We start from the raw sequence: 17,196 nt of genomic DNA, 5'->3' as shown, positions 1-17,196 counted from the left end.
AGGTCTTGAGAAAAATGAAATTCCGTTGAGAGTTCGTCGAAGCATAAACCTACGCATGACCATATAAGTCTGTGTGGACAGGTGTCACCTCCGGCAACATATATACAGGCTCAACGGTCGATCGCCAAGTTTTAAGCTACACCTATGCAACAGAAAAATTACACTACTTTTCAGTTGAATTTATAAATAATTAAAAAACACAACAATCAAGAGGTTCATAGCTTTAAGAACCATAGCGATACATAAATTTGTTAATTCTTGTTATCGTGTATTGTAACATTAAAATAACCGAAAAACTAAATCCTTAATCGTCTGTGTAATATGTGGTAAAGTAGTTTTAACGTTAAAATGTTAAGTGTGACTATATTTTTGCTACAAAACTTATGTGGTATATTTTAATTGTTGTGTTATAATTATGGATTATTAACATGTCTAAAAGTTGTACATAAGCCTAGTACAGCTAATCCAACATTACATTATTTAATAAATTTACATTAATTATATTATAATTATGGGTTATTAACGTGACTAAAATTCCACCTAAACGAGTCTAGTACAGCTAATACAACATTACATTATTTAATGACTTTATATTAATTGTTGTGTTATAATTATAGGTTATTAATGTGACTAAAATTCCGCCTACATGAGTCTAGTGCAGCTACTCCAACGTCGCGATTTTCATTATTTAATCATTTTAACAACCTGGCTGATGACATTCTCAATTATTGATTTGTTGACGATAATCGTGTCCCCTTACAATGCTAAAATATTGGGTTCGATTCCCCCTAGATGCAAACAGCAGATAGCTCGATGTGGCTTTGCTATAAAAAAAAACACACACACAAGCACAGACAATAGTCGCAAAACTACCGTTGGTAATTTGATATGATATTTTAAAGTTTTAACATGTTTAAAATACTTATTTGGATTCTCAGTCGAAATACTAGTTCACTATTGTTCTTAATTTATTTGATAATTCAGTTTTCCTATAATCCAAGGGAGCTAGCCTGCAACAATAATGTTCAACCAACTAAGCTAGAGGGATAAAGCACTTCTTTACAACCAGGGACGGTAGTTAGGGGGGAGGCTTACTGGGGCTGAAGCTATAAAAAAATTTGCCTTAATTCTTGCCCTGTAGCCCCGCATCCAACGAACGGTGCTTCCTACATACTACAGAATGTGTGCGTGTTCATAAGACACAGAGGGAAGTCCCCTAAATCTTTTGTCGAGCCTACCTAATCCCCCATCACCGAGAAAAGGCTGGTGCCGTCCCCGTTAACAGCTTAAACTAACACATTTATAATAAGAATAAGACGATCCATTTTTATTTATCTATAAATTCACAACAAATAGTCAGTATTAAATAGGATTTTTTACATTCTACATCCGCTTCATCTAGATTTCATACTGATTGAATAAACTGAGGAGTTATACGACATAACAGGAAAAAAATCATGCTTTGTTACTTTTAGTTGCAATTCTAACTACGTCTACAGCTTAAGTGCTAAATGTAATATATCTATTAAATAAATAACATAAGCTACCGTATCAAATAATTTTGGATTGAAGAAAAGCGACATGTGCAGTTCCATCACAAAATTAGAACTACTGTATCAGTTAAAAAAGTACAGTAACGCACTCAAAGCTTTTTTTATTTTAGCACATAGCTGTAGAATGGCTATGCGTCTGTATCCACCGTGGGTATCGAGCCTTGAATTTTAGCATCGTAAGCACGCCAACTTATCAATGAGCCATCGAGGTGCACAAGCTGTAAAAATATTTGTTGATTTGTTTGTTGTTAAGCGCAAAGCTTCACAGTTGCCTGTCTCTGCTCTACCCACCACGGGTAAATCCACCGGTTTTTAGTGCCATAAAACTTTATACATACTGCCGAGCCACTGAGAGGCATATTTAGTGAAACCTTAACTAACTGTTACGATTTGTGTTTTAGCGGAACGTTTCTGAAGAAACTGTAAAGCGAAACGTTGAGTTTCCAATAAAAGAAGAGTAACAAATTTGGGTGTTTTAAGGTCGTTTACTTTTAGTATAAGGATATATTTTGAATCAGTTCAAACATAACTGAATGTTTCATTTTAAATATTTATACTTAACCAACAATTGTCGTAAGTTAATTGTCAAATAGTAAGCTATCATTTTGTTTCATAACTGTAGGTCAACTTGCATGGAATTACATGCAATGATTTATTTATTTTTATTTACTATAAACACGGCACCAAGCTTACTTTCATTATGTATGATGAATAATATTATAATACATATTTTTATATAATTCTATTAATATTCTATAAAAGCAAGAAAATGGTATTTAAAGTATCGTTAAAGCATATTTTTATTCATTTCAATTTTAAAACCGTTAAAAACAAGTACAAGTCAGCGCCTTGAGTAGGATGAAAACGTGTTTTGATCTTCAATGAATCAACCAATTCCAAGAGAGACCAAAAAGGCAGTTAGCCAATCATACAATAAGAAAGTTTATTGGCGCGCTTTTCTGAGAACAATATAAAAGCAGTCTTCAATTGACAAATAAGCATACTGTTGGTATATTCGGAACAGAGAAGGTTGACGTTTTCGGTAAGTTTAATGTTTCCGTTAACTCATAAGATGGTAAGAGTAGATTTTGAATTGTAAGAATCAATTTATCGTTGATGTTGAATTTAAGTTTTAACGTATACTCATGTTTGTTTTGTTATTTGCCTTATAATTAAGATTTCTTAAAGTATGAAACTTGCACTTCTTACTAGTAATAGTATTACGGCTTAAGCTGTTAGTGTTAAGATGTGTTATTTCAATATTTATTAACTTTGTAAGCCTACTAATAAATAGTAATATTTAAAATTGGATATTAGTCATAATATAACAAATACAAGTAAGCTTATAAAAAAAGTTGTATAACTATAAGATAGAGATTATGAAACTTCTTCTTAGAACTAGAAGTTACTAGTATTATTAACACTAACAATAGTATTGGTAGTACTGTAAGTGTAAGTTGTAACAATACTAATTTGTACCTGATGATAACAAAACCTTATCGAAACGTAGTATATTTGCTGGTAGGTGAAACATATTAAAGTTTTTCTTTACTCATTCACGCAGTCTCCAAGCATTACAATTTACATGTCCAACTAGTTCTAAAAACAATTACCGAAAAGTTATTTCAACTTCAAATGTTGGTGTCAAGACAGTTTTAACTTTAAGCCAGGGAAAGTAACCCACAAACGTTTGCTTTAGTTTATGCTTAGTTTGAGGCGAACTGGAGAGAGGTTAATTTTAACTTAAGGTAAGTTAAATCTTATGAGACATCTCCCCCCCCACCCCCAGAATAAATGCAATTTCATTGTTTCAAACCATGGCTTAAGGAGTAGGAGTAAAAACAATCTTTTTTTTCTTCTTTTTTTCTTTCATTGCCCCCATAACCACAACACAAGGCAGGAGTTGAAACTAGGCCCACGTTAACTTAAATAAGTTTATAATTGTCTTTTTTGTACTTTATTTTTTTCTACTCTTAACTATTATTTTATCTTGTAATGCAATAGCCCAAGCAACTTTGCTACTAGTACTACAACTACGAGTTAAACATACTCTCCAAAGAAAATTATCCCCTAAATTCAGACCCTTGGTTAACTTGATTAAAGCTATTTAAATAAACTTGTCACGTACTGTACAGTAAATTAATAAAATAGTTTTATCAAGCAAATGATAAAAATTGATTTTAAAATTAAACTTTAAAAGCATATCTAAATTTTTGTCTTAACACTAGTAAAAACAAATACAAGCAGTTGGGTTTACTTAAACTAAAGTTCAATTATTAGAAGTATAGTTTTGTACTGTTACTGCTCCTATTGTAAAATCTTTCAAACTGTGGCCAATTAAGCATAACATTTACCTAAAAACTAAAGATGTGTATCTAAACACCAAATTTGTCTTACTTTACATTATTGTTAAGTGTGTAAGATACACACCCAAAATTGTGAATTTTCAAAGCTAAAATGTTAAGTTTATGAATGGTACAATTCAAAACTTGTATTTAAAAAAAAAAATTGTTAACAATAAACTCAAATCCAGTTAGCAGTTTTGTTCCATTTTTTTATTTATTTATTTATTTTTTTTTTAAATGAATATCACTATTAACTACACCTACTGTAAATTGGCATCAACAGTTATTATGTCTCAATTTGATCATGTTTTAAAATCTTTGTTTTTTTTTGGGGGGGGGGTTGCATTAACACTACATACTTGAGTTTTTAGATGTTACTGTTAGAGAGGTAATGCATGCATTCGAAAATTCAATAAAAAAAAAAAAAAAAAAAAAAACTTAACTACTAACTCCATTTTATTTAAAATAGTATTGATATCATAATAATTTTGTTTATTCTGTATAATATAATTTGTTTTCCCTCAACAAGTCATGTTAAAATATATTGTGGTAGAAGTAAAGTTAATTTTAACTTAGATTTTTTTGACAACAAACAACTGTTATGTGATGCTGCTGGCAAATCTTATAACACAAGTTATATCACTTGTGAGTGGCTGGATGGAATGATTTAATCTGAAGACAGTTTTTTTTTTTCTTCAGATCTTGAAGAAAACCTTATAGCCGTCACTGTTAAGAATCTTGGCATGTCTGAATGTAAGTAGTTATTATTATTTTACACATGTAAACTAGGGTTAACCAAAATGTAAACTTTTATAAGTGTACTGCGAGTTTGATATGAAGCATTTTGACAATATATTTAAGTTAAGTATTTATAGTTATGTGACTTTTTCAAGTACTTATTATTATTTAACATGTAAACTAGGGTTAACCAAAATGTAAACTTTTATAAGTGTACTGCGAGTTTGACAATATATTTAAGTTAAGTATTTATAGTTATGTGACTTTTTCAAGTAGTTGTTACACTAGTTAATACAATAATAGTTTGACAGTTTCAAACAATAAACTGAGTGTTGCTTGAATCCAGTTAAATAATATAAAACTTTAATATTGAATGTTGTTCCTTGCCGTACCTACACATGAGAAATTGAATTAAATCTACCCTTTATTTTTCAGTAAACTACAGTTCCTCCCTTATTAAACATCAACTTCCCCAACTGTTGGTAATGACTATTTCATGAATCTGTCATGAATATAGCACAGAGAAATGAGGCCTTTTTATAATCAATACCCTGGATAATCTTTCATTTCAATAAGACCACCTTTTTACTCTTAAGAGAACATAGATTAATCTTAACCTATCTTGGAAGATAATCCTTGGAGTCCTAGTATCCTTCCTCTGAATCCTTTCTGGTATGCTAATGTCCTTTCCAGGAAGGAGACCAAGTATGGCCTACCTAGTAACTTATAAATAATTATATCTTAACCTTTCAATGTCTGAATAAGTGAATCTTACAATTTTAATAACCTTGTTACTAGCAACAGAGGCTACCATTATGTTAAGATCCTCATCTTCACTTGTGGTATTGAGTTGGATCTTATCTCTAGTAAAATTATAACCCAAATATATTGCTTTGTACTTACTATAATTAAATGCTTAATAACATAAATAAAGGGGTAGAGGGGTTGTGAACCATCAGTAACATGCCCCTTGTTCCAAACTATCATCCCACAAAGACGGCGGATGCGCACGCACGCACAAACTAGCTGGAGCACCCGTCCACCGGAAGTTATGTAAATTCATGATTAATGAAATGTTATCTTAGTGCATAAACTTCTTTCCCTTGTATGTAAAAACTGCAAATCGCAAAATGTGCAAATAAAATTTGTATGTACCTCCCCATGGATCCAATGGCGTCAATACCAAACTTGGTGAAGATCCATCCACACCCTGCGAAGTAGCTACGTGGACGGTGCTACTACAGGGTGCGATCTACACAGATACTGTCATCGTCACCGTTTAAATGATTCACTGAAACAATTTTTTCATAAATAATTTATATCTATCTACGTTTTTGTTCAACAAATAATAATTAATGAGTTGTGTGTGTGTGTGTGTGTGTTCCAAAAGAGTACCTTAAGTTTAGGTTATAATTGTGCTGGTTGTGATTGTTGGAATTTATTTTATTCCGATTATATTTGCCCCACCCCCAAAAGAATCTGTGTAGACCGCACGCTTTAGTAGCACCCAACAGACAGTATTTCTATATTCAAGTACGTAACTCTATCCCGGCTGTTAACAGTATAGTTATTGCTACATAACGGACATTTTACTCGAATGTAATAGTGTTTTTAAAAGATGTACAGCTCTACAGTAAATGTGACCGTCTCCTGTACTTCAGATTAATTATTAAAGATAATAAGATACGAAGGATTAACGAGTCAACGTAGCACCTGAAACCAGTGGAGTGGTTACCACACCAGTCATTCTAACGAGACTACCCAGGATCGAATCCTGACTACACGCAGTTCTCGGGACTTTCCAGAAAAGTGTAATAGATCAGCAGTCAAAACGATATAAACTAATTAGTGTCTAGGAATACTAAATTTACAATTTAAGTTACCATGGCAACAACCACATTTCGTTACTCGATATTAATTTGTGACTCGCATTAAGATGTTTTAATTTCGAACAAATACTTGTAAATTATTCACGTTCTCTACAGTGTCTGGCATATTCAAATTTCGTAATTTTTATGTCGCGTATTTCGTTTGTGTGTGATTATATTATGCACGATAAATGCCATTCTAATGTTATCTAAACAATGGGAATTAGTGCTAAAAATCTATACGTGATTTTATAACTAAACTACATTTAATTAAAGAAACCTCCTAACTCCCTCTTTCAATAAATAAAACTGGAATCACATATGTATTTGTATGTTGAGTGACTCAGCAGGACTTGTTTAGAAAATGGTAGTTAGTCTATAAACGTTTAAATTTAAAAAAAAAAAACCCTAGAAACTGATTTTGGAGGTAGGTGTAATTAAACGGGAAAACAATTAAAATGATGCATGTACTTGTTAAATTTACTTTTTATTATTTCCTAAAGCTTCTAACGCTGAATCTCATGTTTGTTAATAATACTATCGGCTGAAGTTCTGTATGAAATGAACTGCTAAATTAAGCTACCGGCAGTGGTGTTTTAACCTGGTCATTCACCTTTTTTGTATATGAACTTAACTTGAGTGACGTCTTATTCATAACTTCAGCAGTGTATTTATGTTGAAGCTTGCTACTATTAGCTTTGCTGCAAAACCTTTTGTCTGGCGAACACAAATCACAACCCCACAGCTAAATTGAGCTGGCCCGTTCGATAGAATTGTACGAACCCGTATTGAGACTGCGCCGGCAATTCGGAACAGTTAGTACGTGAAATTCGTGACCCCAGAATAGTGGTTGTCACTGTCAAACAACCGAGCCTTGCAGAGGTACTCATGGATTGGCTGACTATCGGTTTTATGACACAAAACTGAATTGTTCACTTCTGCTGTTGTTAAACTGTAAGAGGAAAATGGTGGGAACATCATTAATGGTAGAAGTGGTCAGGAGCTCTATTCTCCAGTGTTTCTGTAGGGCGTGTCATGCGAGTGCTATCGGTAAGGTTAACACGTCTTCACTTTAATGTTGTTAAGAATTGTTTAGAATGAATAATTTTAAATAGTAATATGAATAATACACAAGTCTATAATTATATAATACCATGTAACTAGAAGCATCGGGTTTCGTTTAAGAATATTTTATTTCGGTTTCCGCCACAATGAAGAACACTTATTAACTACACATATATTAGAGAGTAAATCAATCGGTAAACTTAAAATTTATAAACTTTTGCTTCTTTAATTCCTTATTTTGTTTGATTGAAGAAAAAAATATTTAATTCTCAAACCATCTAATGACTTCCTACAGAATTGATTAAATTATCTGCTTCCTATTTTAATATGAAATTCTACTGTCGGAATCGTTCAATATTGATACAAACTTATTCTATAGCCTAAAAATAAACCATAAATTTGGCCCGGGTGTAAAATATAAAGACCGTTTCACTCGAACTTTGTCTTGCAGAGAAACCACGCCCTTCGCCACCGACTCAAGGAATCGCTAATACACAACCCAATAAAATGGTTCGTCTAGGTAAGGATTGTGTCGAGTTTCAGCATGCCAAACTGTGCATGCTATATTACAGATTTTTACTTTGTTTGCAGTAGGCTGTCATTATTACTTTTCGATAGAACCCGCATTGATTTTGCTTTTTTTTCTTTTTCTTTGCGCATGATGTATTACTGCATTGGCGAACTCTCTTTAGCTATGTATAGTTCAAATATATCGGGTACAGAACTTCGAGGCGGTAACTTAATATTGAGTTTCGTCATACAAGTAGTAGATGTTATAAAATATGTTAAGTAGAAAATTCGAGTTTTGTTATGGAACTATTAACGTAATATTTACCTTTAATTATCAGTAGTGTTTTAGAAGACTTTACAGGTGGTGATTTTTCTGTTCGTTTTTAGTTCTACCTTCACAAGTGTCCAGGACTGAAAATTAAATAGCCCTGCATTAAGGGAATACCACGAGAAATAAATATGTAAATTATTTCTATAAAACCTTGTTGTTCTTGTTGTAGAGGCAAATGTAAACTCGTTTAATAAATAACTAGCTTAAATTATTAAGAAGGAAAATTACTACTTGTATAAATTACCTTGTTATAGTAGCATGGTAATAATAATAATAGAACTTTTGAGTTCATCACAGTCAACTTAATTATTACAAACCAAACCTTCATATCTGCATTTTTGTATGTTATGGGGAAAATAAGTCTTTCCCCAATGATCAATAAACAAAAAAAAAAAAAAAAATGTGTAACATATAATGAGACATTGCACTGGGGTCAGGAAGAAACAACTTGATAAAACTAGAACCATTATGGGTAATTAAATAAATTGGTTGACATGTACTAGTATTGGAGCAAAAGTAAGTGAAGGTGATAATTTGGTATGTGGAGTCATTGACCAGACAACCATAATCTTTTTTTTTTTTTTACACCACTTCACAGCTGTTGATGATAATCTGATGGGTGGTTGAGGTGAATGTTAGAGATGACCTACTTTCAGAAAGATTGTTTTCTATCCTTTATCAGCATCATTGTGGCTTGTAAACTGCCACACAGTGGATGAATACCAGCAAATAGATGACTAGTCTTTCTGTGTCTTCACCCTGTTCAGTGAGTGCACCTCCACATCTCCAGTATTTGCTTTAAAGACATCCTTCTGAGCATGTGGGTTCTTTAATATGTTTCAACAAGCATCTGATGTTAAGTTTGCCCACACTCTTTAGTGCAGAAATTGAAACTTCTGCCATCTTGGATTTAAATTAACTAAGCAAAACAACTTATAAATAGACATACAACACAGTTGTGTTTTTTTTCTTTCTCTCTCCAACAACTAAACATCAAAATTCCTTGAGCATATATTTAATTTTTTCTTTTCCAGGAGAAGGTCCATTGTTTTTGGCAAAATAAGCAATTCACAAGTTGTTTTCACAAAGCAACTCTTTAACTACATTGAAAATAAAAAAAACACCTTAAATTTATGCTTTTGAGGTATACAAGTAGACAAGCATCTTTCCTGTATAATTTATTGCAGTAACTATAAACCAAACTATATAAACCCTGGTACAAAGTTTAATTAGTTGCTAGCCTATGGGCTAAACCATTGATAATATTGAGTCCTGATTTGAGGCAAACTTTTTGGTATGGAAAATCTGGTATTTTGAAAACTTGTTTGTATCAATAGGTTAGTCTTTTGGTAGGAACAAACGTATCCCCTTTTCTCTAGAATTACTAGTGTCTAAAGGTAAACCAATAGATTGTGATGTATCATAATACTTATTTAAAGGGGAGGGGGGGGTAATAAAGTTGCAATTTACCTTATAGGGTAGGCATGTATAACTGAAACTAAAGGTAGCATACCCTCTGAAAATGGAACTTGTCTGTTTAACGTTCTAAAACTAGTCTTTTGTACTTACCATCTTCAATTGTGATGTTATTGGTCTTCTCAGTATCAAATGATGTTTGTAGTAACTTGTACTTTTAAATTTCATGCACCCTAATATCATTCATCATAATGAGTGGAATTATGGGCACAAAAAGAAAAACAAGTTTAAAACAGTGAATTTGTTGTACTTCATTCCTTTACAGATTGCTGGCACATTCATAAGTATTTCTCTCAAATCTTCGTGTTGACAGTGTAATTCCAATTAGTAGGTAATACTTCCTTAAGACATTTTAGTCCTGATAACTCCGTTTGAGAACCTTCACACAATTTCAATTGAGACTAAACCAAGTTGGGGCTGATTGCTTAACAGCTTAATGAATAGTTATAAGTTAACAATTGAAATAATATCAGTTGCAATAGTTCTTTTTGTTTCAGTTGAAAAGAAGAATCCATAATAAGGTACATCATAATTTAGTTCTGTGATCTAAAATTTAATCTGATGATAATAAAAATTGAGTATTTTCCTTCTCTGTATTGCCATGCATCCAAAGCCAACGTAAGATGATGTAAGTTAATTCAAGAAGTGTACAACTCATCAATATCTGACTATTGTGAAATATTTATACGACTAACTTAGAGAAACTATCTTTGTGCGGAATGTACAAATGTGATTTTCTATGACCACAGCTACAGAAGTACGTGCTACAGAACAGTCAAAGGGGGGCATGAAGTATGAGCTAGTGCTTGCTGATCCAGCAGATGTTGCCCCTCCTTGCTTGGCTTCTTCTCCTCCCAAGACCTCCATGTCTGTAGAAGATATTGAAAACAAGCTGAAAGCTGCCGAAGAAAGGAGACAGGTTAGTGATTTTTAGCTATTGCTAACACTGACACAATGGAAATTATAAGTTTGCTAAAACATTAATATGGGGGCATCTATGGTAGCTCCAGTCTTGTTTTTTCTACTATACAAACATCCAGAATGTGGTTGACTTAAGACATGCCTCTTTGCTTAGCTACGTGTTTGGAGAATCCTCTGCCCAAAGATACTCTATGGCTGTAGGAAAATACACAATCTGTAGAGAAACTTGTACGTTATGCTTGTCTTAACAGAGCATCTTCTGCATTTTATTATTTATGATAATAAAGGTTCATAAGTTCAGTAGACACACCTAACATTTATGGGTCACATACTTTAATGTACTAAGAATTTTGTTAGTAAAATCAAGATAAAATAATAATGTAAAATTTTGGATAATTATTCTATACAAATCTAACAGTTACAATAAAGTACTTGTGTGTGTACGTGTATGCACACACGTTGTTTATCACAGAAACAAATTTCCATTAATATTATAGACAATTTGCTGCCTAACTAGCCCTCGTTTTCTCTCTCAGCCAGTCACTCTTGTTTTTCATTAAATTGAGGGAAATGACTAGATTTTAAAACTGGGAAAATTTTTCACAAATTACAGTATCGGTTCTATCAAAAGTGATTTAATTTTACAGTACGTGGTGACTTTGTAAAAATCCATATCTTAAGAACTTGTCTAAGGAGAACAATTAAGGCACACTGAGAACCACAATCATTGCTAATCAACAACCCATTACTAGGTTATATTTGAATAATCCATAATACCATGATTTAAGATGTTCTGTATTAAAAGTTCTCCCCCAACCCCACCCCCGTAACTTTGCCATAAGAGGACAGGGCAAACAAGTTTGGCAATGGAAGTAACTTAAGACCCTTAAATCATGACTACAACCTAAAGTATAATATTGGATAAATTGTGAACAAAATAGCAACACTTTACGTAGAAATTACTTTATTTTTTAATTGATTTTATCAGAACTTTCATTGTTCAAATCAATAAACAAACAAATTAGTTTCTGACTAAAATAAAATGTTTCTAAACTGACTGCTATGTACAGTCGTAATATACCTATTATTCCTGTTTTCAATATACTAAAGTTTTATTGCTGCCACCAATGACAAGGTAACTTTGAATGCTTATAGATTCAGTACTTGTGATAAATAAGTAATTATGAACTTTTTTAAACAGTTTGTTTTTAGTGTTTTGGTTGTAAAGATTTGTTGTTATTATCCAAGTCTTTGGAAGCCCAGAAACTGAATCAACTTAATGAGAAACGATCCAAAGAACTAGAAGCTCTTCAGAAGAAGGAAGAATACAATGCTGTGTTTAAGCAAGCAGCTCGTAATAGTCTGGAACAAAAGATGGAAGCCAACAAAGAAAATAGAGAAGCAATTATAAAATCTATTCAAGAAAAGTCTCGTGAGAGAGTAAGTATTTATACCTTGTTACTAGATTAGTTTTAAAATCCTTATTGCTCAGATCAATATAATCTGTTAACCCAACTACCGTGCTTATTTTCAGATATTGTTCAACTGAACATGTGAAATTTTATGAGGCTTAGCAACCTACGACAAGCAGTAAACGAGTTAGTCAGAGGTCGTAATTAGAAGAATTGTTTACTTTACTTACTGTTCTATGTTTTAAGAAAAATAAGTTAAAACTTGTTTATAAATAGTAATAATGTATATACACAATGTATAATAATTGAAATGTGACCATATCTTAAAATACAAGTCCACAGCCAAGATGGGCACCTTTGTAAAGACAAAAGGTCAATTTCATAATATTGGATACAGTAACATGAGTGTACGTGCACCTCATCATTGTTACTTCTGTATTGTTAGCCAGACATGGGTCAAAGGTTAATATAATAGATGTGTATAAAATTTATAATATCACATTTGAGCTGTTTAGTCTAAACATTTGTTTTTGTTATATCTACGCTTACTAATTTAAAAGTTACAGCATGAAAACTATTAAAAAAAAACAACAACAACAAAAAAACAAACACTATGGTTACAAGGGTGGTTCCAGGGACTGAGCCTGCGTTAAATAGTTAATATTGATCTGAAATATGTTTGTATATCTAAGCAACAAACTTGTTTATAACTTTATAGATCTACTTAAACTACCCACTAGATCTCTATTTGGGTAATTCAGTGCTAAGATTACAACTTTTGTAATTTGTATAACTATACACAACTTTATTAAATTAGACTAAGGTTATAAAATCATTAAAAATACTTTATAATCCTTACTAATGATATATAGTTAGAAGCACATTTACTTAATGCACCTTTTACTTTATATAGTTGTCAAGAGGTGAAGAAATACGAAAGTCTCTTGATGCTCAGACTCAAGAGATTCTAACAAACATTCAAAAGAAGATAGAAAGTGCCACTGAAGCTCGGGAAGCTCAGATCTCTGCTTTGAGGGAGCGTCTTCGTGAGCACGTGAGTTTTTGTATTATGGAAATTAGAAATTGTTTTTTTTTAATATATATTATAGTTGAGAAATCTCCCAAGAATTTTTTTAGTTTATATCGTGACCATCAAGATATAAACTGTGTGCATGATATGTCTTTACACGTTTACTTAAGTTGGCTTTTTTTTTAGTTTTGTTAATATTTCTTTTTCATACCTTGAATATTGTTTTTTATTTATTCAATGGCAAAATAATGCAATGTTTGCTGTATAATTTATTTTTGCTGTATAATTTTGGTTGCTATGGCTTTTCTAAGGACAAACGCATTTCTGAGGTACGACAACAGATGAGTGCCCAGGTTGATGACTTAAGAGACCGTTGTCAAAAGAAACTTGAATTGGCTCAAGAGAAAAGAGACGGCATTTTTAAAGTGTTGCAAGAAAAGCTTCAAGAACATGTAAGAATCCCAAATGGAAATGTACTTACGAACACTTGTAGTCCTAAAATTATGACTTGGTTTTTCTTTTTTTGTTGATTTTGAGAAACCTCGGGAATAATGTAGAAATGTAACTTTAAATGTTAAAATGTGTACTTGCTGAAAGAATTAAGGGGACTGTTGGTAAGAAACCAATCTAGTAATCATTAGTCTGAAACTTTCTTGGGTTACTTACTATTCCACGTTAACCAAATTATATTTGTACATTACTGTATACATAATAAACACTTAAATATCATCATAGAAAACTTCCTTATTGTTAACTACCTAAAAACAAAGGTTGCTTAATGCATATTTTTCTGCTGGTAAGTAAAATGTCTTTATACTAATTTACTGGAGTAAAAAGTTTTCATAATTATCAGGTGCCTAAGCAGCTATTCTTAGTGTTGTTTTTATCTTCATTTATGTAGCTTATTATTTAACTGTTGCATTTTTAATGCCACTGTTTGAATAGGATGTCCTATATACCTTGCAATTAATGCTATTAAATACGTATACCTTTTTTAAAATCAATTCAAAATTTTAATCTATTTAGTAAGTTTTGTTTTCAACATTACTTTGTAGTTTGTTTTTATACAAATTTTTTTTTTTTTCACTGTGTAAAGTTTTATTTCAAATTTTGTTTACTTATGAATCTTCACTTGGATGATTTATCAAGACAGTATATGGGGATACTCCTAACACTTTAAGCCTCATTACTGAACTGATTTTAGTGAGTTGTTTATAATTTAAGTATCTTATCTTCTAAAATCACTCTTTATTTTTTCTCTGCATTTAACTTAATGTATTTTTAGGTTCTTTGTATACTTTCATTGAAGTTTAAATGCTTCTTTGAAAAATGCCACATTAATTTATGGCATCGTAAACAGTGCTTCATAAACCTACTCTCATACCTATAGAAGCAACATGTGCTGCAGGTACGACAGATAAATGAAATAATCAACCAGGAAAATGAACACAAAAAGGATTGCATTAGCAAAAAGCTGGAAGAGGCAGAAAACAAACGTCAGCGTCAGCTCCAGGCAATCCTAGAAAAACTTCAGGAGCATGTAAGGGTAATTTTCTGTCCCAAGTGAGAAAAAATGCCATGCTTTATCCCTAGGATCTGCTGAAACTGCTCCTTCTGTGGTTACTGCCTGTAACAGCTTGTTGCTTTTCCAGCTTCTTTATCTTCTCAATATTAATAATCCAGCTTTGATAGTTGAACATAATGCTCACATAGCGAGGCATATTTGTTAGTTTAATGACTGATTCATTGTATTGTGAATCTCCCCCCCCCTCTCCACTAGATATTAATAAAAACTGACAACTGGAGTTTCTGTGTTACCCACAAACTGTAATACATAAACTTTACGTCACTAGTAATTGACAGTTTGTCTAATTTCTTGTTTGTTCTAAATAAGTAAAGAGTATTAAATAAAATATTTATAATTTACTCATCCACTTAGTGAGCAAACATCAGATTTAATCTAAAGATGTACCTCCATCGGGAAGGACGTACTTTATTTTCTGGTTGATAGTATTGTAAAGTTTGAATGGCTTTCAGTTTTCTTGCAAACTATTTCTGTAGCTGTACATTAGTCTATTATAAAATGGTGCTTGGTCTTCCTTTATACAAGGAAATACTTCCTTCTAACAACAAAGAATACTTAACTACTGTAAACTATATTAGTAACTTCTAATTTGGGTAAGTAGATCGCTACATTTCTTTAAAATATGACTGGTGTTTGCTGAATAGTAACTTGTACTGAACTAGAAAACCAGTACATTTTCTAGGAATATAGTAACCTATATAAAATGTATGGATTAATAACTAGTATTCTAATTTCTTTGTGTAAATATGTAATATAATAAGTTCACGTTAATTCTTTGTCTTAATAAATATTTATGAAAAATTTTATTTGTGTAAACTCTGCAGGAGGTTATAGGTACCTATAATCTAAACTACTTTTCTATTATTTAAAACAAAGACATTGCTATTCTGTAGGTCAATGTTAAATTTAGACTACTTATTGAGAAAGTTCTGTAAAGAAGTCTTGCTTCTATAGACCATAAATTCCTTGTTTGTACACAGCAATTGGAAAAGTTAAGAGTTTGACAATTCAGTTGAATAAAACTATCTTTTTTGTACTTAATGTTTTCAGGAGATATTAACCTTAAATTGAAGTTTGATTTAACAAATGACTACTTTTTTTTCTATAGGAGAGACATGCTGAAGAAGTTCGGCTCAACAAGGCTCAGAATATCACTGGAGTTACATCAGGTTAACATCCATTGGCAAACTAACCCCTACTTGTGTTGAAACTTAAGCTGATTGTTAAGTTACCATATTCTTTGGCCAACTTTTGCACCAAATTTGTTTTATACAGATATATCTAAATAAAAGCACATTAAACTGCCCTAACAAAGCTAGTAACTTGTATAAGTGTCATGTCTTTACACTACAGTAAGTAAGTAGCAGATTGCAAATCTTTTAAGTGCTCTTAAGTTCATAAGGTAATTTTAAAAACTGAAAATAGATTCTTCTTCTAAAAAGAAGCTAATAAAAACTTGTACATCAGTTGAAGTAACTTGTTCAGGAAGTGTTAATGTACAGTTGTGCATAATATAACTTTTGCTATGTTCAGTAGTATTTTTTTGTTACAATTTAGCCTTATTGATCTAAGATCTGTTTGTTCTCTGTGATGTTTATATTGTAATGCTTGAAGTGCATTTAAAAGCATTTTTTAATTATTATATTTAAAGTTTTCATGTGTGCCTTTTGTACCTGTTGGTTAATTTTTCTACTTGTTTTCTAGTAAATATACATATATTGAAGCTTAGATATAATACTCACTTTAATATTAAAGTTCCATTGTTGTGTATCAAAACAATGTAAAAGGCTCATTACCTTAATCTTCAGGCTAGAATGCAGTTTTTGATGTGAATTTGTAGGTTTAGTCTAGTAAAACATTTTCCTATCTTGTAGAAAGCATAATTTAGTGATATTATGCAACTACATTGTCCATGTCAGTATCTTATCTATGTTCTATGAGTAATATCTGTATAATGTACACTTCGTGCTTTTTTATTATTATTAAAAGTTGTATTATTCAGACACTAATCTCTGAAGTGTTTTAATAGTTACTTTATGAAGTTAGTGAACTTCAAAATATATATAAAACCTGCTGAAAGAATTAACATGTTGTAGACATGTATTTCCCTTTGTAAAATACAGGAATTCACATACATGGTAATCACCATTTACTTTTATACTTAAATGACAATCGCTTTTTTTTTTATTGACATAGAAATTGAGTGTATACATATATATAAAACACTTTTTAAACTTTATAAATTAACCTGCACCATTGATTTCTTCCTGGAAAAGTGCACAATTATCATCCAATAATATCCTTCTGAAGCAGGGGTTAAACAGTTCCCTTTTGAGATGGGTCACAGGTGAAAGGCAATGTC

The 17,196-nt window shown here is 31.7% G+C and overlaps 1 protein-coding gene across 5 annotated transcripts; it reads left to right on the top strand.

Annotated features, from left to right (window-relative positions):
- The first annotated feature begins 2,522 nt into the window (after window positions 1-2,522).
- Window positions 2,523-16,839, top strand: LOC106463333 (stathmin-like). 5 transcript variants are annotated; one of them, XM_013923355.2, is made up of 8 exons: window positions 2,523-2,595; window positions 4,598-4,651; window positions 10,636-10,805; window positions 12,056-12,247; window positions 13,133-13,273; window positions 13,561-13,701; window positions 14,640-14,789; window positions 15,943-16,839. In XM_013923355.2, the coding sequence occupies exons 2-8, from the start codon at window positions 4,642-4,644 to the stop codon at window positions 16,006-16,008; spliced, it is 870 nt and encodes a 289-aa protein (XP_013778809.1). In that variant the 5' UTR covers window positions 2,523-2,595; window positions 4,598-4,641; the 3' UTR covers window positions 16,009-16,839. The 5 variants fall into 5 exon arrangements, with proteins under 5 accessions (XP_013778809.1, XP_013778806.1, XP_022246513.1 ...); XM_022390805.1 differs by lacking the exons at window positions 2,523-2,595; window positions 4,598-4,651 and adding exons at window positions 7,304-7,554; window positions 8,021-8,089; XM_013923352.2 differs by lacking the exons at window positions 2,523-2,595; window positions 4,598-4,651 and adding an exon at window positions 7,279-7,554.
- Window positions 16,840-17,196: the final 357 nt, after the last annotated feature.

The sequence above is a fragment of the Limulus polyphemus genome, unplaced genomic scaffold (assembly GCF_000517525.1).
Source record: "Limulus polyphemus unplaced genomic scaffold, Limulus_polyphemus-2.1.2 Scaffold1380, whole genome shotgun sequence".
Taxonomy (NCBI): Eukaryota; Metazoa; Arthropoda; class Merostomata; order Xiphosura; family Limulidae; genus Limulus; species Limulus polyphemus.
The sequence above is the reverse complement of the archived record's forward strand: the minus strand, read 5'-3'. Positions and strand labels throughout refer to the sequence as shown.